This window comes from Ochotona princeps, chromosome 18, assembly GCF_030435755.1.
Source record: "Ochotona princeps isolate mOchPri1 chromosome 18, mOchPri1.hap1, whole genome shotgun sequence".
Classification (NCBI taxonomy): Eukaryota; Metazoa; Chordata; class Mammalia; order Lagomorpha; family Ochotonidae; genus Ochotona; species Ochotona princeps.
In genome coordinates, this window is record NC_080849.1 from 37,949,674 (window position 1) to 37,972,540 (window position 22,867).

General features: G+C 39.3%; 1 protein-coding gene across 1 annotated transcript in view; it reads left to right on the forward strand.

Annotated features, from left to right (window-relative positions):
* The first annotated feature begins 229 nt into the window (after nt 1-229).
* The window catches only part of DSG1 (desmoglein 1), a 92,020-nt gene continuing 69,382 nt past the window's right edge, over nt 230-22,867 (forward strand). The window contains exon 1 of the mRNA XM_058676773.1: nt 230-352. Coding sequence (XP_058532756.1) covers nt 230-352 — 123 coding nt within the window. The remainder of the gene's footprint in view (nt 353-22,867) is intronic.

A 22,867-nucleotide genomic window follows, 5' to 3' on the forward strand; every position in this document is an offset into this window, starting at 1 on the left:
TGGAAGGTGATTGCCTGAAGAAGTGTGTATTTGTCAACTCTAGATGTTCCATGTGGTCCTTTCCAATATTTTTGCCCTACTACTCTTCACCATTTTGAGCCATTGACTCCATTATTTTCCTTCAAACATGAATGTAATATCTGAGTTGAAGTATTTTATTTATGTGTTTTTCTGCTGAGACTCATAACAGAGCACTTCTGTCCACTGGGTCACTCCCCGGATGCCCATAATGGCTGTGGGCTGGACTGGGGCTACAGGTGCTAAGAGCCAAGGCCTCGTTCAGATCGTCCATGAGGGTGGAAGAAACCCAGTTATTGTCACCATTACTTGCAATTTAACAGAGCCTGCAGGAGTAAGAAACCAGACCAGAGATTCGAAACTAGGCACCCTATTACAGCTAAATTCCTGCTTTCACTGCCGAATCAAATATTCAATCCCAGTCGGTTTCCATAAGGTGGTTTTATCTGGCATATGAGATTTTTTCTCACGTTTTATAATTTTTTAATGGCAAAATGAGAATTTTGGTCATATATCCTGATACAGCAGCTCTGATCTAGACCTTTCCCTTTGTTCTCCTTTGTTCTTGCTGTTTGCTTCTGCTGTTTGGCTGCTTGTTTGTTGTGGTAACTAACATACCTGCGTGTAATCTGAGGAATTTACAGCTCCTGTGCTATGTAGCTCTACAGGACTCTTCTTAGCTCTTGCATTAGCTTTATTCTTCACCAGCCTTATCTGCTGGTGGATCTGTGCTTGATTGGAGAAACAGATTCAGTTTGGACAGTTTTTGAGTCATCCTGGCTTTCTCCTTTTGTGGGTCCCTCTGTGATCACCCCCGGACATCAATGCAAGTTCCCAGACAGCCACAGTTGTATGAAATGTTCAGCAAATCCCTCAATTGCTGTCTTCCTTTTAAATACATTACAAGTCTGTTCTATTACTTGCCCCAACCAGGACTGCAACCTCAGGCTGAAGAGCTGTAGGCTTTCCCATTCACTGTTGTGGCAGCTGTTGACATCACCATTCCATAGAGAGCCAGCCTCTCCCAGCAGGGAGTGTGCTGGTTTTCCTGGCTAGCCATCTCTGGTCAACCTATCACATCCTCTAAGCAAGAAGTGAAGCAAGAGGCTAGCCCTATACAAGAACATCAGACTCCTACTATTATACGCCAAGTTCTGCTGTTGTTCCTGGATATGTCACTCACTTTGCTATTTAGATTATTTTCAGAACTCTTAAATAATATTTGCTCAGACTCATAGCTGTCTCGGGGAAAGATACATCTTATTGACCTCTTTAATCTTGTGTAGTTAGAGATTCTGCCTCTTTTTTTTAATTTCTTAAATATTTGTTTAAGAAATTTATTTGAGAGATTCACAGAGAAAGAGAAGGAGATACAGAGAGAGATCTTCCATTCTCTGACTCACTCCCCAAATGGTCACAACTGTCAGGATTGTGCCAAGCCACAGCCAGAAGCCAAGACCTTCTTCCAGGTCTTCCATATTGGGACGGGGCCACATTCTTGGGCCATTTTCCTCTGCTTTCTAAAATGTATTAGCAGGGAGATGAATTGGAATTCGAGTTGCGTAGACTCAAGCTGATGCCAGTATAGGATGGTCTGTATCACTTTAACTTGATACACCACAAAGCCAGCGCCTGATTTTTTTTATACTGATCAATTCAACTCTCAACAACACTCCATTGCAAAAACATATAGCCAAATCTTTCAGGACACTCAGCAAGATAAGGATTCTTTACTTAGAAAAATCCAAGTTCCATGGGTAATTGGAAATTTTAAACAGCATTATTTTTCTCTACCAAAAATAGACCTAAGTGTATTTCTATTAGTAAAACGGTTTTAAATAATAAAATATCAAAATGACATACAACATTCAGATGCACAGTAGAATTTAACAGAATTCTTTATTGTCTTCCTGCAGAAATACTCTCTAGTTTTCAGAATATTTCCTCTGTCTATCTTCCTGACCCCTGAATTCTGTGGACCCCAGAGTTAAAGACTTGATTTTCTTCTAATCATTTGATTCGCTTGGGGGTCTCATTAAGTCTCTGAGGTTTATATCATTTTTAAGTTACTAAGGCCAAGATGCGTGGCTTCCTACTTGACATGTCTACTTGATGTCTCATGGGTGCTTGAAATTTAACCCATCTGAAACAAAACTCTTCCGTTTGGGACCACATCCCAAACTTGCTCCCCCTGAGTCTTTCCATTCGCTAAAGTTTCCTGACCACATACTCTGTCCCATTCATTTGATGTATTATCAGTAAGCACATCCTCTGCTACTCATAATTAAAAATATATACACAGTATAACTTGATCACCTATTCTTCCTGTTATTGTTTGAGAATGATCCAAAATTTTAGTCTTCTTTATGACTTAGGCTCTTGCAGAAAGCATAAATGATTTCCCTGCTTCTAAATGGCCAAATATCACTGTTTTTAAGATTTATTTATTTTTTATTGGAAAGGGGGATATACAGAGAGGAGGAGAGACAGAGAGGAAGATCTTCTGTCGGATGGTTCACTTCCCAAGTGGCCGCAATGGCTGGAGCTGAGCCAATCCGAAGCTCTTCCGGGTCTCCCAGGCAGGTTCAAGGTCCCAAAGCTTTGGGCAGTCCTCGACTGCTTCCTCAGGTCACAAGCAGGGAGCTGGATGGGAAGCAGGGCTGCCAGGATTAGAACTTGGGAACATACGGGATTCTGGAGTGCAAGGCGAGGACTTTAACCACTATGCTATTGAGCCAGGCCCCAAATATCACTTTAAAAAGTAAATTAAGGGGCCTGTCATGACTGCTTAAAATCCTCGCCTTGCATGTGCCAGGATCCCATATGGGCACCCATTTGTATCCCAGGGGCTCTGCTTCCCATCCAGCTCCCTACTTGTGGCCTGGGAAAGCAGTGGAGGATGGCCCAAAGTGTTGGAACCCTACACCTGTGTGGGAGACCTGGAAGAAGCTCCTGGTTCCTGGCTATTGATCAGCTCAGCTCCAGCCCTTGCAGCCGCTTTGGGGGGTGAGTCAGCAGATGGAAAGTTTCCTCTCTGTCTCTGCTCCTTTCTGTACATCTGCCTTTCCAATAAAAATAAATGAATCTTTAAAAAAGAATAAGCAAATTAAGTCTGCTCATTACTCAACTTCATTGTTTCTTGTAGAACAAAATGTGAGTTTTGCAACACACACTGGTCTGGCCTCCCCCACTTCCAGTTACCCTGCCATTCTGTCTCTTATGCATCTTTCTAACGTCAGAGCCTTTGGTTGTGATTTATCCATAAACAAGCGAGGCAGAAAGTACACCTAGCAATTTATCTCGCATTGCACTGGCAAGAACAGAGTTTTATCTCATTACTAGCTGCAAAGGACTCTGGGAAATGGTATCTCGGCCAGGGGAGGCACCTGAACTCTATTACTACAGAAGAAAGGGGCGGTGGAATCAACCTCTGTCACAATCACTGGTTCTAGTCACCCAATAACTTAGATTCAATGCTCTTTCCATTGACAACACATGCCTGTTTCTTTGCAAAGACAGACAACACAAAGTCTGATTCAAACGTTTCATGAAACTCACAAATTAGATTCACTGGTTGAAGTATTTTTTTTTTTCATCAAATCCAACATGTGATGTCTTTTTACCTGTGCCTACCAAAGAAATGATGCCAGAACAGGACAGGACATATGCAATATCAACTGGAATTTAGGAAAGGACAGTGTGAGAAACACAGTGGAGAGAATAACCTAGAGCATTTGCCGTTGTGCTAGATAGGAATTCTTCCTCTACCTGCTTTGGAAACAGGGTACATCCCTGGGTGGCCATTCTGCCAGTCCGTGATTTTGCTTTATGAGTGGAGCTCCTTTTTCCATAGTACTTGCTTTCTGGGAGATTGTTTTTTTCTTTTATACTTCATGCAATTATTACGTGAATTTTGAGGACTAATCATTCTTTGAAGAATACTTTGAACTCAACAATTTTGCTTTTGCAGGCTATCTTGATATCAACCTTGATAATATGATCATTTAAAACATAGTGATCTCACACTTATTTTCTTTATAAAATGTTTGTTTCTTTGAATGTCAGAAAGAGATGGAGAGATGGTTCAATCACTCTGCTCAGCCTGGCCCCATAAAGCCCCGTAAGTCAGAGCAGACCAGGCTGAAATCAGAAGCCAGAAGCTCCTTCTGGATCTCCCATGTGAGTAAAGGATCTGGGTCATCCTCCACTGATATTCCAAGCAAGGAAATGGATCTAGGTGGAGTAGCTGGGACTTCAACCCAGCGGCATCCATAGGTGATGCTGGCACCGTAGGCAGCAGCTTTACTGGCTATGCCACAGCACCTGCCCAGGTTGTTATTTAAACAATTTCACATTCTAATAACTCTATTCAAATGTGTGTGTGTGTGTATGTGTGCAATTTTTACCTTAAGCTTATCTGATTTCTGACTTGCCATGATATTCTTCTGGAAATTTCCAGGCAATAGGAAATCTGTCTTGAAAATGATCACATGATGCTATATTGGTGCCAAATATTTTCAACGCATGAAGGGAGGTACCCATATTTCCAGTGTATTGCATCTTGTCTTCGTGTATGTTAATGTGATCCTCAAGCCAATTTTACATATTCTCAGTGTCTGTAATGTCTATATTTAATTCCAGTAACATTATGGCAAAGTGTAAACTAAAATAACAAAAAGATTCCCCAAATACTACCACCTTATTCAAATAAAAGTTATCTTTTTTCCATGAATAACATGGTTCCTAAATGAGCAGTTCGCATTTCTAGAGGCAGCAGCAATGGTTCCAGTAATGGAGTTCCTGCCACACATATGGGAGACCTGGATCAGGTTTCAGATACCTAGCTTTGGTCCCCTCCATTGCAGGAATTTAGATAGATAGAGAGATAGATAGATAGATAGATAGATAGATAGATAGATAGATAGATAGAGCTAGAGATGATATTTTAAAATAAATTATGCCATAGCACATTAACATTTCAGCATACTTTTCTCATCTCAAGCAGTTGCTTCTCCATAGCCACCATGCTAGCAATGTTCTCAACATCATTTTTTCCTTCTGGAAACAAATTTTCTTCAACATTTTTATATTGAATAAAATTTTATATCATAATAAGCATCCATCTTTAAACATTGAGGAGAGAAAAAAACTTTGGGGAGGAAGTATATTTCCATTTCTGACAGACGTCCCCTTTAAACAATGCTGAAAATATGAGGGAACTTGGAAAAGTTCATGTAACAGTTCAACTAAAAGATATTTGAGGCTGATGCCATGGTGTAGCATTCTAAATTTCCACCTGCAGTGCCAGCATCCGACATGGTGCTGGTTGGAGTCCTGGCTGTTCCACTTCAAATCCAGCTCCCTGAATATGGCCTGGGAAGCAGCAGCAGATGAGGTTTGAAAGTTATTGGTTGTCTTAGTAATTTGTCACATACATCAATGTTTCTGGCTAGCTGTTATTTTAAGTTTGGATATCATGGATGATAACATTATCACTTTAAGAATTACTGTTGTAAAAACATATTTTTGTCATTGTAAAATTATTGGCAAGTCTACTGTCCCTTATTTTGTATTTACTTTTTACATTTTTGGTTGCACAACACCATAAGTATGATGCCCAGACATGAATGCCTAGCTTAGAATAATAGCAGAATAATCACCCTGGTAGCTCTTATTTGCACTAAATAGGATTAACAATGTTCTGTTTCAACAAGTCTTCTTTTCAGTAGTAAACGATGGTCTTTTCTGTGCGGTGAATCATTGCTAACCAAAGGCATGCCAGGAGACGCTACAGTGAATAGATGGGGATAATACCGCCTCTGTGTTACTTCTCTGGGAAGAAAAAGGCAACTTCTGTTCATGAGCTAAGTAAGTTGCTCATTAAGTGCTACATTTAACTGTCAAATACATAAAGGTGTCTTTAAAATACACTTAGTAGTTCATTTTCTCCTCACATACATGGTCATGACCTGGTGGATCCAATCGGATAGAACATCAGATTGCACTGAGACACAGACACATTGAGTAAGGCCGTTCTACAAATCCAGGGAACAGACAGTTATCTCTCCTGGTGGATAAGACTAGCTGAGAAGTCTTTATCAGCCTCAGCTTGTTCATCCACATCTTGACTTCAGCTTCCTGCCAGTGCAGACCCTGGGCTGGGTTCCTGCCTCTGAAAACAAAAACCTACAGTGGATTCCTAGCTCGTGCTTTCCTCACTCTGGCTGCCAACCACAGCTGTCATGTGGGAAGGGGGCCAGTGAAGGGGAGCTTTTTCTCCTTATCTCTTTGTGTCTCTAAAATGAACAACTTTTACAATTTGGGGCGGTAACACACTCTATGAAAAACTAAATCTACTAATTCCTGTAGAGAGTAAGTTTACAAAGTTTCCCCTATGTTATCTAATCTTTTTTTTCCATCTCCACATAGCAGAATTGGCACAAAGATCAATAAGGGAACAAATGATCTCTGAGCTGATAAATATATGTCACAATATCAGGGGAAAAACGTCATGCAATTTATGCTTTGAAAGATCCTTTGTATTCTCCCTCAGAAGCCATTTCCTTTCACTTTACACATTTTAAGTAAATCCCATTAACTCACTTTCAGATCCTATGACAAACAGCCACAGGAAGAGGGGGCTAACACTGTACAAATGGAAAAATAATCCTTAACAATCTGTAATATTAATCCTGAATTATTGGCAAAAGGAGAAATGATATTACAGAGAGAAAAACTACAATTTCAAGATTTCCATGCTTTAATTTTTTTATGTTTATTGGATAACTGGTCTCACTAAAACTTGCTCTTTTCATTTACTGTATGTCTACATGTCAAACAATTCCCTGTTTCAAATAATCAAATTGTCAAAAACACACGAATGAAAACAAAATAAAATTTGCCGAAACCATATTCATGCAATAAATTCAAGCACCATAACCTAGAATGTTAGCCTGTAGACTTACAGCTGTATAAATAAATTATCCCCTTATGGAACAAAAGTGTGCGTATAGTAAAACTGGTTAACAATGGCTCTTACAGCCATTGTATTGACATCAATCATAGTCATTCTGTTTCATTGTTGTTTCCACAAGGTGCCGTGAGCCAATGAAATTCTCATCTCCACTAGACAAAAAAAAAAAAAAATTACAACAGAGAACAAAGGTCCTCAGGGAACTACCTGCTCCCCACCCACCTTCCCAAGTTACAACAGCAGTGCAAGGAGTCATGAGAAAAGGCCCGCCTGGCTTACAGCTGTGGTGTTCCCACTTCAGCGTGTGTTGCAATCATCTGGTGAGTTAATTACAACACAGCCTGCAAGCCTCACCTGCACAGCTGCCGATTCCCATGCTGGGAGACTGCACCGGAGCTGAGACACCCCACGCTTAGCACAGTGTCTCAAGATGAGCAGCAGAGCTCTCCAGAACCTGGGACAGTGCTCCCTACTCGCAGGCTCCCCAGCATGATCTGAGACCAAAAGCCTCCAGCCAGCCAGCCAGCCCCAACTTCCCCTGTCACCACCCATGTCAAATGAGCGGCTAAGTAGTTCTTCATTTTATCTCATAAGAGTTTCAAATATACAAAACAAAGATTATGAAATGTAGCCCCATACTCCACTTCCACATGTTCATATCATTGTATTTGTCACAACGGATGAATTGTGTCTTTTTCCTTCAAACGTGTTATTTTGTTTTTTGTTTTTTTGTTTTTTTGGTCTAAACTGTTGTCCTTCACACCCTTCCCAGCATCTGGTTTATCATTTCTGATTCTGTCTCTGAGTAATTCAAGAGAGAAGCCCATGAAACTTAACAACATTCTGGCAAAGAAAGAAAACATACCTCCTGGGGGCAAGACAATCGCCTACAAATTTTGGGGGAGCGGCTGAGAATTTATATCAAAGAAGTCTAATAAAAATCCAGCATGAGTGCAATGTCTGCTGCTTATGGACACTAACTCAAGCCACCTCAAATAAACAGTGAAAGTGCAATTATTACTATTATCTAAATCCCTTAGGCCTACCTGCCCATCAGCTGGTTACACCTTGCCTCCGTCCATCCAGGCTGTCAGGGAGGACAGCCCCAGATGAAGGGCACAAAGTCCACTCTATGGAAACTGTCATCACAAATTTCTCCCTTTCATTCACACAATCCCCTGAAATATATCCATGAAGCGAAGTAACATGACATGGTGATGCTATTTTAGATTGCACTGATTGAGATGTGCATTTTGAGGGCTTATCTGAAAGTGGCATGATAGTGTTTCTGCTTTCAATTGGAATATGAACCCGAGACTGAAATGACAAGACAGTGCCTCTATCGCTGCAGTAATTTTCACACTGATATATATATGTATATATATCAGTCTGGATATGACCAAGACCACCACATGATGAGTAGATTTGAGGGGATGAGTCAGGCAGAATTCAAGGATAGGACGACTGGCAGACGGATGCAGGTAATAAGTGTAATGTAGCCTACATAGTCGAGATAGAGGTGGTGGAAATAAAGACAAAGTTTTATGTAAGGAAAACACTGAAGCTTGAAGAGTGCAAAATATAAATAAATAAGACTAAAATAATTAGAAGTTCCATGCATGCTTAGCTGGGAGAAACATGAGGTCATTGAAGTTCTAATGGAGTCTGAAATGCCTGTCAGAAGCCATCCTCCCTGAAGGGGCAGGACGTGGGAGGAGGGAGGCAGTGTTTTGTGCTTTGTTTTTCCTTTTGAGCGTAGCTGAGTCTGTGTTATGGCCGAATGTGTTAGGGATGACAGCATCACATCAGTAGAAACATGGAAACACAAGAATAGCAGTGAGATAAGCAGAGGATAGGGAATGTCTGTGAATCTTTGGCACAGAAGTGAGAGTTGACACCAAGCTTGGGCGAGGAGGAGAGCAGGAGGGCAGGGGCTGAGTCAAAGTGCTCCTCTTAGAAGTGTGACAAAACTGAATTTGGTTTCCATCACTGTCAAATTCCAAATGGATTTACAAGGAATAAATTGTTTTCAATCAAAGAGATACAATAGTATTTCCAAATACAGGCTTCAAAATTTCAAGGCAATTTTACTGGCAATACAGTACAAACATGAGTGAATGCTGAAACCTCTACCTGCTTACTGCAGGATCACTGGTCACTATGTTGTCCCCGCTGCTTCCCTGTGTCCACGGGTCTCTAGGTACCCTGTGCTCTTGGAATATCCTCTCCTGTTTTATAGAATCTGCCATCTCCGCTTCACTCTGGCTAATGATACTTTTAGAATTTTAATAAGTGCTTTGATAGAGTTCTTGAAAGTATTGAATATCAATAGCATGTGATGTTGGAATTAATAAAGGCCATGTATATTTGGATAATTTAAATTCTGGGGAGTATGTTAATTACTACAGGAAAATATTTGAAAAAGAAGCAGATCCTTTTACTTTGTTCTGTATTCCAGACATTTTCATGATTTGATCTATCTGTACTTAAATTTTCTGATTCACCTAACAAATATTGCTACAAATTATCCCTCGATAATGGATAAACTTCAGAAAGCAGTGTTTGGAAATTACCTGGTGTACAGACTAGGCCCTCCTTAACCATGGTTCCAGAATTCATAAGTAAATGAATGAGTCACTGATTATACAGGCACAGATCGAGCTATTTGTAAAAGCAAAGAACAAGTTAACATCAAGCTAGAATTGCAAGGGTTACTTTTTTACTTTTTTGTTAGCTATGATTTAGTGCAGCTAGAAGCAGTTCTAACATCCAGTAGAGGTTTCAGCATTCACTCGTGTTTGTACTGTATTGCCAGTAAAAATATTTCAGGTCTCACACATGAGTGATAGGTGCCCAAACACTTGGGCCATCTTCCAATGCTTTTCCCAGACCATTACCAGAGAGCTAGATTGGAAGTGGAGCAGCTGAGACTCAACCCAGTGTCCATAGGAGATGTCGATATGACAGGCAGTGGCTTAACGCACTACAGAACAACATGAGCTCCAATTCTCTTCCTTTTCCTCAAAACCCCCATTTCTCAAAGCACCTATGTTAGAAGTAGTAGGAATTGAATTTTAAAAAATAATTGATGCTTAAATGTGAATGACAAAAAATGCCGTTAGGTATGTGTAAAGGGCACTATCTGTGATATCAGACAGTCCCAAGTTTTAACTCTGACTTTTTCTTTCATTTACCAACCAGAAAGTTTCTTTGGACCTGTTTCTTCATCTCATAATGGAGAAAAATAACACCTTGTAGGTTCCTTGTGAACATTAAATGTGCTAACATTTACACAAAGCATAGTGCCTGAACATGGTGAATTACAAACACATGTTAACCATCTTTCTACCTGAGTTCATAAAAATATTTCAGCATGCTGAAGAAATTTGCACATTAATCCAAAATTGGGTCTCTTTAATGTGACATCCCTGCTGGGTTACTCCAATTGTTCTACTTCTGTCTCAACCAGAGGTTCCACAGCTATATTTGGAGGAATGGATATTAATATGATGCATACGAGCATGAAACTATTCATAATCCAACCCAACTCATGTTTTGGCACAGCTCATTAAGCGACTCATTAAAACACTGGCATTGCTTATCACAGAGCTAGTTCAAGCCCTGGCTACACTACTTTTGATCAGTCTCCCTTATAACACCTGGGAAGACAGTGTGTGATGTCCCAACTGCTTGGGCCCCTGCCACCTAGGTGGGAGACTCACATGGAGTCCCTGGCTCCTGGCTATAGCTGGTCTAGCACTAGCTACTGCAGCCATAGGGAGTGAACCAGTTGAAAGATGATCTCCCTTTATTCTATATCTTCCTTTATATCTTGTCTCGGCCTTATCAAATAAATACTTCCAAAAAGAAGACAGAAAATGGAGGCAAGTTCTTGTTCTAGCCATTAATCTGCCAATTGGAACCTTTCTTCCCACATCGAAGTACCTGGGGTCAAGCTCCCATGCTGCTCCCAAGTTCAGCTTCCTACAAGTGTGTGTCCTGGGAGCTAGACATGATAGCTCAAGTTACGGGCTCGCTACAGCCCACGTAGGAAACCTGTGCTACGTTTCTAGCTCCAAGATTCTGCCAAGGGCTGCAGTGGATATCTGATGAGTGAACCACAGATGGGAGAATTCTCCCCCTCCACCTCTTTCCATCTCTGTCTCTCTTATTTCTCAGTATTCTAATATTTAGCAAAAGAAGGTAAATATCCTTAGGTATAACTGGCAACTAATTGAAAACACCTTCCCTAGCCAGTCTAGCTCAGACACCACAAAGCCTTAACACAGATAAAGAAGATGCTATGGACTATAGTGACCTATAAAGGTGGCATTCAACACAAATATGTCACAGAAGGATGGAGCCAAATGACTAGCTTGTTTCTGTGGGTCTTTTGGATGCCACTCTCCTTTGAAGATTTGGGAGACATACATTGGGGCACAGAATCCTTGTCAAATCAAAATTCCCAGAAAACTATGTTAAAACCTGCCTATGAAGAGATTTCTTTCTTAGCTCTCTTGTTGTCTAAACAAATGTCATTGAAGAAAAATAAATAAATAAGGACTCAAGTATATGTATTGGGTTTTTACAACATAAGAAAGGTTTATTTATGTTACATATGTGCAAACATGCATGTCTAGATCTGCAAACCAAGCTTTAACAAGCAATATTTTCACATTTTTTCCCAAAGCAATTTATGGCATATTTTCAACTTTACTCCACTCATTCATAGCCTTACACCACTACACACAAAGTCACTTCAAATCTGCCTTTTAATAGGATGTCTAATGAATAGCTGTTGGTACAAGCAAGAGCACTCATGATTTTAGCTCATACTTAAGTATAGTTTCTAGGTAAGAAAATTCAAAAGAAGTCCCACTTATTATCTCATAGAATTTGTTTTTCACAGTTCTCTTGGTAGGTGATTTTTAGGCCAAACAAAAGTCTCTGTTCAAATATGGCAATGTCTCTTTAAAAGTGTCTACCACACAGCCAGCAAACCAGCTTAGCAACTTTCCTGGGTGGATTCTCATATGAATAATTAGCCCTGAGCAATGAAACCACCCAGCAAAACCAACTCTCAAAATCTTTGATCTGGTTCAAGCTTCAGGGATTGAAAAGGAAACATTTATTTCACCTGCATCAGAATCTTAACAATGAAAATGAATTTCTTCTTTTGTATAAATGACCCAGAGGTGAGCACCTAGTGGTGGTCTCCTGTTCCCACACTCCCGTGAGATGGCTGCTGTCCCACTGCCTAACAGGTGTGAACGCTTGTCTGGTTTCCCAAACCCCACCTTTAGAAGCTGAAATTATGTGACTCACATTTATTTTGATAACATCAAAGTTTTGCTGACAACGTGGGATTTTTGCCTGCCTGAATGAACAATTGTACTTCTCAAGTCGTCAGATGAATTACAGGTCTTAGTTAAAAGCTTAGGCACGAAAGTTTAACTCACTGTTTCAGTCCCTTGTAGCCCTTCTGCAATGTGGCCATTAGGAGATCTCAAAATTAAATGTGGTGCGGAGACCTAAAAGTCACAGTCCAACAACTTGACCAAAAGAACCCTAGTCTGTTGAACCATTTACTCAGTGTTTGTAACAGCAGCTTAGGTAACAAACACACAGGTGCATGAATTTATTAATACTGTGCAGTACACATGACTCTACCAAACTGGGTGTGCCAAACTTCTGTGTCATTGGTGAATCTGTCGAAGATTCAATGGTTTCATTCACATTAGAAGAGTAATCATTTGGGGGAGTAGTTTCAGTGGATATATTTCATTGTCCCTAGCAGATAGTAAGTTCCTTGAGACATGAAGAGTGCCACTGTATGTCTTGTATTCATTATAATGCCTAATGAGATAACTGACATATTGGCAATTAATCCTAACTGGATGAATGTACTTGAGCAGGTGACCACATGAAAGTAACCAACACTAGAGCTTCATAGAAACCCAGGTTCTTAGTCACTCATTGTTGTGCTGGGCATTTTTTAATCATTTAACATACTGAGTCTTGATGTTTTAATGTGTAAAAACAATAGGGTGGATAAAGAATCTTCCTGAAGTTACATTTATTCATCCAACAATGTTTCTATCATTGTGAAATACATAGTTTCTGAAAAGGATGGGAATAAACAAATAGTAGATACGGTCATTTCTAATAGCGATACCTCACACCCTGAGTCTATGTGTATTTTTAATTTCTCATTTTTCCCATTTACAAATCAGTAGATTTTCTTAAAAATTGGACTCATCAGCTGTGGAGTATTTCAAAAACACAGATTTTAACATGAGTCAGGTAAATACTAAGGATGGGTGAAGCTCTGAAAATTCTAATGTCTTCCCAACGTCCCTGTTGAAATGCTGGTGCCTTGGGGGAAATTAACCACAGCTTACATACATACAATTTATACTTTGGTTGTCTCTAAGTGTGAGATTGTGTAAGCCACTCATTGTGAAACCATCTGAAGATTTCTTACTGTCTCTCTTCAACCAATATAAGCAATGGACTCATTACACTAAGGTGAATTCCTTTAACAAATTCAAAGTATCAGAACTCATTGATTCAAAGAACCATTCTCCAGTGAAATCTAGCAAATTGGAAATTAGAATTTTGGGGCTGTAATTTAGGGAGGTATGGGCACTAGAGACAGATCATTGTGTTTGCCTAGACAAGTCACAAACTAAGACTTCCTTATTTAAACATATGAACACACAGCATGGTCATGAATGGCAGATGAGATCATTTATTATCTTTAGCAATCTATACTTGCTGCAGCAAGACAGGATACAGGAAACCCCACACACAAAGCCTAATTTCGCACCAGATGCAGTGCTGTAGGTACCCAACCTCGGGGCAGTATAAGTTGAGGTCACACTGCCCCTTCTGTGGTGCAGTCCAGCAAGCTTTCTCCCCCCACATCCAGCAGATTTGCCATGTGAAGGAAGTTTTCATAGAACAGGAATGTCCTCTAGGAATGCTCCTAAAAGAAATGCCCATTGCATTTTCAATTCAACTGTGCCTCACATGATCAGTGCTTTAAGTTAGTCATTTATCAAGAAAGCCTCTTTTCTTCTACTTCCAACAATTTTTCCTGACCTCTGAGAAGTGTGACATATTTAAGAAACCTTAAAAAGCAAACAAAACAACACATAGAGTCTGAAAAAAAATGTGAGTTTGAAGTCTCTCCAATCTTCCCCACCTTTAGATTGGATAAGTCTCTACAATATGGGCATCATATCTAACGTGTAGCAGTTTTATTTAGCTCAAAGAAGAAACAATTAAGAAAAAAGAAATGCCCCCATAGGGTTTTTAAAATCTGCACAAAACTTAGAAACGTGTAGATTTTTTTTTTCACACTGCACAGTCAAGTACGGGACAGGTCTAATCACAGGTGCACTGAAGTCTGTGCACTGACTCCTGGCATGTACCGGTCAGAAAGGAATTGGAAACAGGGTGGTAACATCATATGACCTCTGTGCAAAAGTCATTCCAATTAAGAAAAGCAAGACCACACCATGCTTTGTGGGCTTACACAAGTTTTTGGCTACTCTCACTGAAGCAACTCAGAGAACAGGGAGCAATTAACCCTGATACTGATGAACCAGGAACTACGTTCCTGAGGGCCAACACCCTGGGCCCTTTGCCTAGAAGTGGAGTTTGAAGAGGCCACCTTAGCTGTTCCTAAAACAAACGTTAACTATCAAGTGGAACAGTTTGGGTAATAGTCCCTCTACCAATAGAGTCCTTAGGAACAATTAGGGAGTCTCTCTAAAAAACACTTAAATTCTCACACAAATCTCTCATCTCTTCATGGTGTGTATTTTAATTGTGAAAGAAACTGCTGAATCTCAGCTTGTACTTTGTCAAATGATGAAGAGTCTTCACTTGCAAAAAGCAGTACACTCCCCTTATTAATCTACTTGGCCAGATCAAGCACAGTATTTTCTGCAGCCTTCTGAGCCCCTAAGAGAGTGTTCCAACTACAAACACCAAAAGTAAATGTTTGCAGTGAAATGAACTGTGGGCTAATCAGGAATGCCTTCAGTCAATGTCAAAATAAGAGTTCATCAATAGCAGGTTGCTAAGAAAGTTACGTTAATAAGGTCAAAAATAGCTTCCATCTTGTCTTTTTCTTTTAGCTTTCAGACTTTTAATTATTATAATTTTAATAAGTATATTTAAAAATTGGAGAGGAGTGACATTAGTACATGTTAAGGCACTGGTAGGAGCACCTGTACTCCATGTCACAGTGTCTGGCGTTGAGCTACCGCATTGCACACTCATGCTAATGCACAGTGTGGAAGGCAGCAGGCATAGTTCAAGAGGTAGCGCCCTTGCCACCCACGACTCAGATCAAATTCCAGTTTCTTGTTTCCAGCTTGATCCAGTTGAAGCTGCTGCAGCAGGCATCTGGGGAGTGACCTCATTCTGTCTCTGCCTTTCAAACAAAAAAAGATAAATCTAAACTTTTTGATGAATAATAATCGTGCAAATTTTTTGGGTACAATGTGGCATTTCGGCACACACATGAGTGTGTACTGATCAAATGAGAGTAATTAAGGTTCCTATCTGTGTCATTGCTTTATGCTTGAAGGCTTGGATATCCTATCTCCTATTTGCTCAATTATTCTGAAGTGTAGGCACCCCACTGTGCTGTGTAACACCAGGGACTTATTCTTTTCCTAATTGTGTGTCAATGCCCTTTATCCAACCTTCCTCTCCTCACTCACTCCATCCCAGACTCTACAAAACACTCCAGATATAAATTGACTAGTTCTACCTTCCATATTTGAGAAAGAGCATATGGAACTTTTAAAAATTATGTATTTACAAATTTATTTCAAAGGCAGACTTGCAGAGAGGGAGCGAGAGAGAAAATCTTCCATCCACTAGTTCACTCCCCAAATGATTGCATCAGCTAAGGCCAGGCGGGTCTGAAGCCAGGAGGCAAGAGCTTTACCCAGGTTTCCCACATGGATGCAGAGGCCCAACGACTCCTTTTCCACTGCCTTCCCAAGCACATTAACAGGGAATGGAACAGGAAGTAGAGGAGTTGACAACGGAATCAACACTAATTGAGGTGGTGGTGCTCTGGAAAAGCAGTGTGATTCGCTGTGCCGTAGCTCTGGTCCCGATTTCTAGAGGTCACTATTCTGCTTTTATCTTGTAGCTTTCAATTTAAACTAGTTTCTTACCATTTTGCCACATTCGCTTGAAATGTAGACATCAAATACATACATGTGCACATTACTTTTTCTTGAAAATGCGTATGTTGCTATCTTACAGTGGGAGAGTCATGATTCATACTATTGTGACGAAAGAAGGCTATATTGTCATTTTCATCAAATTATGAGAGGAAAACATAGGAGGAACACTGTAAAACATCGATACAGGCAGAGACTGTGGATAGGATTTCAGAAGCACAGGTAATAAAAAACAAAACAGCCACTTGGACTACATCAGGCTAAGGAGGTTTTCCACAGTCAAGAAAACAACTAACAAAGTGAAAAGTCAACTAATAGAGTGATAGATAATGTCTTGGAAACTATGTATCTGATGAAATATCAATACCCAGAAACCAAGAGTCTCTTCCAGGACTGCCAGGTGGGTGCAGAGCACCAAGACTTTGGGCCTCCTTGACTGCTTTCCCAGGTCACAAGCAGGGAGCTGGATGGGAAGTGGAGCAGTCAGGACATGAACCGGCACATGCAAGGTGAGGATTTAGCCACTAAGTTACTGCACCAGACCCATAAATGCAATTTTTAAATTTACTTTTCTTTCAGGAAATTTATTATTGATATAAAAAAATCACTTTATTTTTATGTTGAATTTGTATTCTGTACATGTACTAGGTTTGTGTATCAAATACTTTGCAGTTTTCAATACTTTGTAGAATTCAAGTGTAGGTTGTAAAGTCATCAGGTTCTCAACATTTATTTAATGGCAGACTTCTAATTGCTGATTCAGTGTTATCACTGTTATCTATCAGTTAAAATTTTTATGTCTGGGCCTAGGGCAACAGCTAAGTGGCTATATCCTTGCCTTGCATGAGCTAGGATTCCGTATGGGTACCAGTTCTTACCCTGGTCACCTACTTCCTGTCCAGCTTCCTGCTTGTGGCCTGGGAAAGCAGTTAAAGATTGCCCAAAGTCTTTAGACCCTGCACCCACATGGGAGACCCAGAAGAGTCTCCTGGCTCATGGCTTCAGATCAATTCAGCTCCGTTGGGGCCACTTGGGGGGCACATCAGCAGGTAAAATACCTTTCTATCTCTCTATGAATCTGCCTTTCCAATAAAAATAAATCTCTAAAAATTTTCCATGTCTTCATGATTTAAGATTGGTACTATGCACGTGTCTAGACATGTTTTCCATTTCCTCACGGTTTTCATGATAGTTGCCTGTGATTCTTTGTGTTACTCTGATGTCAGTTTTAATGCCTGCTCAGCTCCTTCACCCTTTTCTTCACTGAGTTGCTTTGCTATCATTGAGTTTCTGAAGCTCTTTTAAATCCTGAATATTTGTCTCTATCTGATTTATAGTGTGCAAAGATTTTTCTCCCATTCTGTTGGTTGCTTCTTCACTTTGCTGGTGGCTTCCTTTGTTGTACAGAAGCTTCCTAGTTTGATGTAATCCCATTTATTTATTTTGGCTTGAACTGCTTGAGTTTTTGGTGATCTTTCTAAAAAATCTTCACCAATGCCTATATTTTATGGAGTGTTTCCTAAATTTTCCTATAATAGTTTAACAGTTTCTGTGTGTAGTTTTAAGTCTTTTAATCATTTAGAGTTGATTTTTGTATAAAATCACAGGTAGGATCTTATTTTTTACTTCTGCAGGCTGCCATTCAATTGTCCCAACAACATTTGTTGAAGAGACAAAAATTTTTCTCCTGGATTATTTTCAGTTTTTTTGTTGAAGATTAGTTGGCTGTACATGCATAGGCTAAATTCTGGAATTTCTATTCTGTTTCTTTGATCTACTCTGTTTCTCTATTTGATTACCACTACCCTGAAGTATGTCTTAAGGTCTTCAGTTGTGATTCCTCCAGGTTTAGTTTTATTCTTCAGGATAGCTTTGGCTATTCATGGTCTCTTGTTTCCAGATGAATTTCCTATCATCTTTTCTATTTTTGAGAAGCATGCTGTTGGGAATTTTAATTGGTATTGCATGGAATCTGTATATTACTTTCAGTAATATGGATATTTTTATTGTGTTGAGTCTACTGACCCAGGAACAAGGTAAATTTCTCCATCTTTTAATGTTTTCTTTTATTTCTTTCTTTAATGTTTTGTAATTTTCCTCATAGAGATCCACATCTTTGGTTGGTTAATCATTCTTACAAGTTCCTCCTCAGCCATGGAGTTTTGTATATACTGGAGCCATAGACTTTTGATTTTGTACCTTACTACCTTGCAAACTCTTTTATGAGTTCCACTAATCTCTTTATTATAGGGACTTTTGCTTTTCCTGTGTGTAGAATCCTGTCATTTCCAAAAAGGGATCATTAGATTTCTTCATTTTCAATTTGAATTCCTTGATTTATTTTCTTGCCTAATAGCTCCAGCAAGAACTTCCAATACTATGTTAAAGTTAAGAAATGAAGAAGACTTACGAAGATGTGAGGCTTTGGGATTTCTTCTCTTTAGGAGAATAATAGGAAGCTATTTCTCAGAGACATCAGATGTTTATAGTTTCTGTGGCTGATTTTCTTTTTTTGTTTCATTCAGGTTTGGTGTTGCGCTTTTTTGGTCTTGGTGAATATTTAGCTTATCTTAAGTAAGGGGGGTAGGGTTTGTATTTTATTTGTTTTTAGATACAGCAAACAGAATTCCCATATGCTGGTACAGTCCCCAAATGTCAACAATAGCCAGGTCTAGACTGGGACTGAAACTGGGAGCCGAGAACTCAATCCAGAACTCCCACGCAGGTTACAGGATTCAATTACTGCATCCATAATCATTGCCTCTCATCAATGAGCAGAAAGCAGCAATCAGGAGACAGCCAGATACCGAACTCAGGTCCTCTAATGTGGAACATGAGTGTTTTAATCACCAGGCTAGATGCCTAACTCTCATACGTTTCACTAATGCAGCTACCGAATTTTTGTCTTGGAAGTTTAAACCCTATCATTTCTTTCAAAATTCTTTCCATTTCCAAAAAATAATTTCTCCTTAAGTATTAAAAGCTACTTTCTTTATTTGTACTTAAAAATATATATATTTTGTTCATTTAAAAGGCAGTGTCACAGAGAGAAAGGAAGAGACAAAGAAAGTAAGAGCTCCAATTGCTAGCTTGCTTCCCAGCTACAACCACAGCAATGAGGGCTAGGCCACACAAAGCAAAATCTCGGAACTTTGTGCAGAACTCTCACACAGGTGTGGGAACCCAACCATTTGGACCACATTAGCACATTAGCAGCCAGTACTCAATATAGCATGCCAGTATCATAGGCAGCCGTTGAGTGTTCCGCACCACACAAGCAGCCTCTACTCTTATTTAACACTTTGAGTTTGACTTCACTTGGTACTTTCAAAGATGTATTATTTTCTACCAATTTTGGAATCAAAACTTTCACTCCGAAATGAAACCTATCACTGTTATCAGCAAATGTCTTACCATCAAACGTTTTCCACTTCTGTCTTCACTGTGGGATATCTTGAAGACTACCTCCCTGGTCCTGTTCACTTATTATCTAAAGGCAAGTTGGAGCCATTAATCAAGCAGCCACACAGTTGTAAAATAGACTTGGGAAATGACACATGATTTAAATGTTCAGAGGACTGGATGAGTACAGAGGAACTGAGTGAGCGGAAGTCAGATGATCTACTAAAAACAGGTCTAATTAAAGTAGAGAAAACAGAAAGTAGAGATAATATGGACAAGCCCCAGGAAATAGCAATGACTGCGAGGTGGTGAGTTTGGCTGATAGCAATGGCCAATCAGCAGCTGCTGTATTTTGGCTAATGCTTCCAGCAAACAGGAAGTAAAGATGCTCTGACCACAGCAGCCAGAGGCAAAACCAGCACCAATGAAGAGAGGGGTGCTTATTAAACTCGGAGCTTAGCTGAGAGGATTTTCACCATGACTCATACAGAAATAAGCCTTACTTAGTAGCTCCAGAAACGAATTATGAGCCAAAGTGTTATGCAAAAAAAAAAATCTATTGTATAGGCTAGCTCATATATAAAGTACACATCTTTGCAGTCCTAATAATACATAAGCTTTGAAGTTCATTAAGATTTTAAATATTTTTTGGAACTATTATTTGGCCATGCATGCCTTAAAGAGGAGTGAAAAAGACAATTAAGTGATTTGGAGATATTCTATGAAATTAATCCTCCTCTCCAAGAAAATTTACGAACTTTGGAATAGGAAAAGACACAAACCGCATTCACAATGTAACTCATCATTGCTCTCTTGGCTGAGAGAGAAAGCTGCATTCTAAATTAATAGTTAATTTGACTGTCTCTAAGACAAGTAAACTCAGGAACACTTCTAGTTTTTCCTTTTATTTTCTCATGATAGAAAAAGATTCTAAAGAAGCAAGCATGAGTACCCAGTTCTGAAGTGCCCAGGTACTGGTAAAACTAGGACCACAAGTCAGAGCTAATCACCTTCCCTTAAGTACCAGAACCTCCTCCCTTGTGAAGTGTTAATGGCATGGGTCCAGCTCTTGGCAGACATCTGTCTACATCACACACAAAATAAATTTAAATTGGTAGTGTCAGCAGAGAAAATGGGGTTTCATGGGTGTGGAGACAAACCAACCCTTTAGGTAAGAAATGACCTCAGATACAAGACACAGTTTCTTCAGGAGGAGCTCTGGGAAACCACACACTTCAAATTCCTTTCTCACTGTTTCCTGCCCTGTAAAGTGCTGGCACAACAAATGATGTCCTCAGACCTCCAGTGCATTCATGTCTGTGAGTCAGTAGTGGTGAAGCACTTTTCTAAACTGATTCCCACTTATGTTCCACCCCAGGAAAAGCACTTATTTATTCTCAGAATGATTATGTGACAGTGTGTTAGTGTCAACTATTGTGATGGTTTCCTGACTGTTAGGCAGATATGTAGCACTCTTCACTGCCTAAGAAAACATGCATAATCAAAATGTTAAATAATTGGGTTAGTACTTTGTAAGGTTCTCCATATGTCCTAGCAGTATGTCCAATGTGTTGCATACAAGCAGCTAGTTCTAAAAAATGTCAACCACAATCTCCAAAATGGGTAACTTCCATTAACTGGGTCTAATGGCTTTATTTCTCTTTCAAATCACATCACCTGAGTTATAAATACCTGAGTTATAGTAATAATAATAATAAACACCAGTGGACTGTTTGTATAATATCCCATTTAAGTTTTCTCTGGGACATTATCAACAGTAGAATAGGTATTTAAAAAACCTTTAGAAGGGAAAACTCTTAAATATGTAAGATTTTTTAAGAGAAATTAATGGATTAGCTGGCAGCTGTTTGTTTTATAAGATACCCACATTTTTTATCAGATGCGTGGATTTGATTCATAACCACAACTCCAGATTCCAGTGGGGGCTGCAGATGAGGGCTGAAATGATTGGGTGCCTGTCACTGACCCAATAGACTTGACTTGGCTTACTGGCACGTAGTTTCATCGTGAGCCTTACCAAGACACATGATAATCAAGCTCTTTTCAATCGAACATAAGGAAAAGATCCTAAAAGGTACATGTGAAAAAAATCAGCTGACTTATAAAGGAATGCCAATTAAGCAAACAGCTGACCTCTCACAGGAAATTCTACAGGCAAGAAGAGAATAGAGTGACATATTCCAGATTCTAAAAGCAAAAAAATTGTTGGCCCAGGATAACATATCCAGCAAAGCTTTCCTTTGTCTTTGAAGATGAAATAAAATTCTTCCACAGTAAAGAGAAGTTAAAAGAATATGCCTCTTCCAAATGTGCCCTCAAAGAATGCTTAAAGATGTTCTCCTGACAGAGAAAAGGAATAGCACCCACCAAAACACAAAGGCAAATGTGAAGAACATCCCAGTAAAGTAACAACAGAAGACTAAATCAATAAACAACTCATTGCTAAAATGACAGAACCAAATTAATACCTATATATATTAACCCTGCATGTAAATGGCTCAAACTCATCAATCAAATGTCATAGATTAGTAGAAAAAAAAAAAAACCACCCACCGAAGACACATCTCACCAACAAAGATCACCAGAAACTATATCTCATGGATTTTGATGCTTTTGTTTTTACTTTATTTCTTCAAAGCACTTTTTTTTCTCATATTAAATTCTTCACTGACTCATAGATCATACAATAGCATCATTTTCTTCAAGAAGGTTTTTGATTTTCTTTTTCATTTCTTCAGCAACACACTAGTCATCAGTAGCAGGTTATTTAACTTCATGGCATTGTTAATTTCTTTTTTCTTCTTGTTGATTTTGTATTGTGGCTTTTCATTTAAGGGGATGTGCAATAACTGTGTAATGGAGACTGTCATATCCAAATGTGAGGATACAATGCAGTATGCATCTCTACTTCCAGACAAAGATGGACTCCCAATGAAACTGTTAACTATTTCTTGACAATAGGATGTTGGACTCTCTGCCATTATCCATGCCCACAAAGATGGACATATGACTGTTTATGAAGAACTATACTTTAGTAATAATATAGGGGAACTCAGTGCAGGCGAGGAGACTTGGGGAGGGGGTAAGGGAAATTCTAGGACCTATGGAACTGTATCATAAAATAATAATAATGAATGAAAAATTAAAAATTTGAAAATGATAAAACCTAGACTATGCTTAAAATTTTTTTTCAGAGGTCAACATTGTGGCATTTCAGGATAAAGCTACCACTTGTGATGCT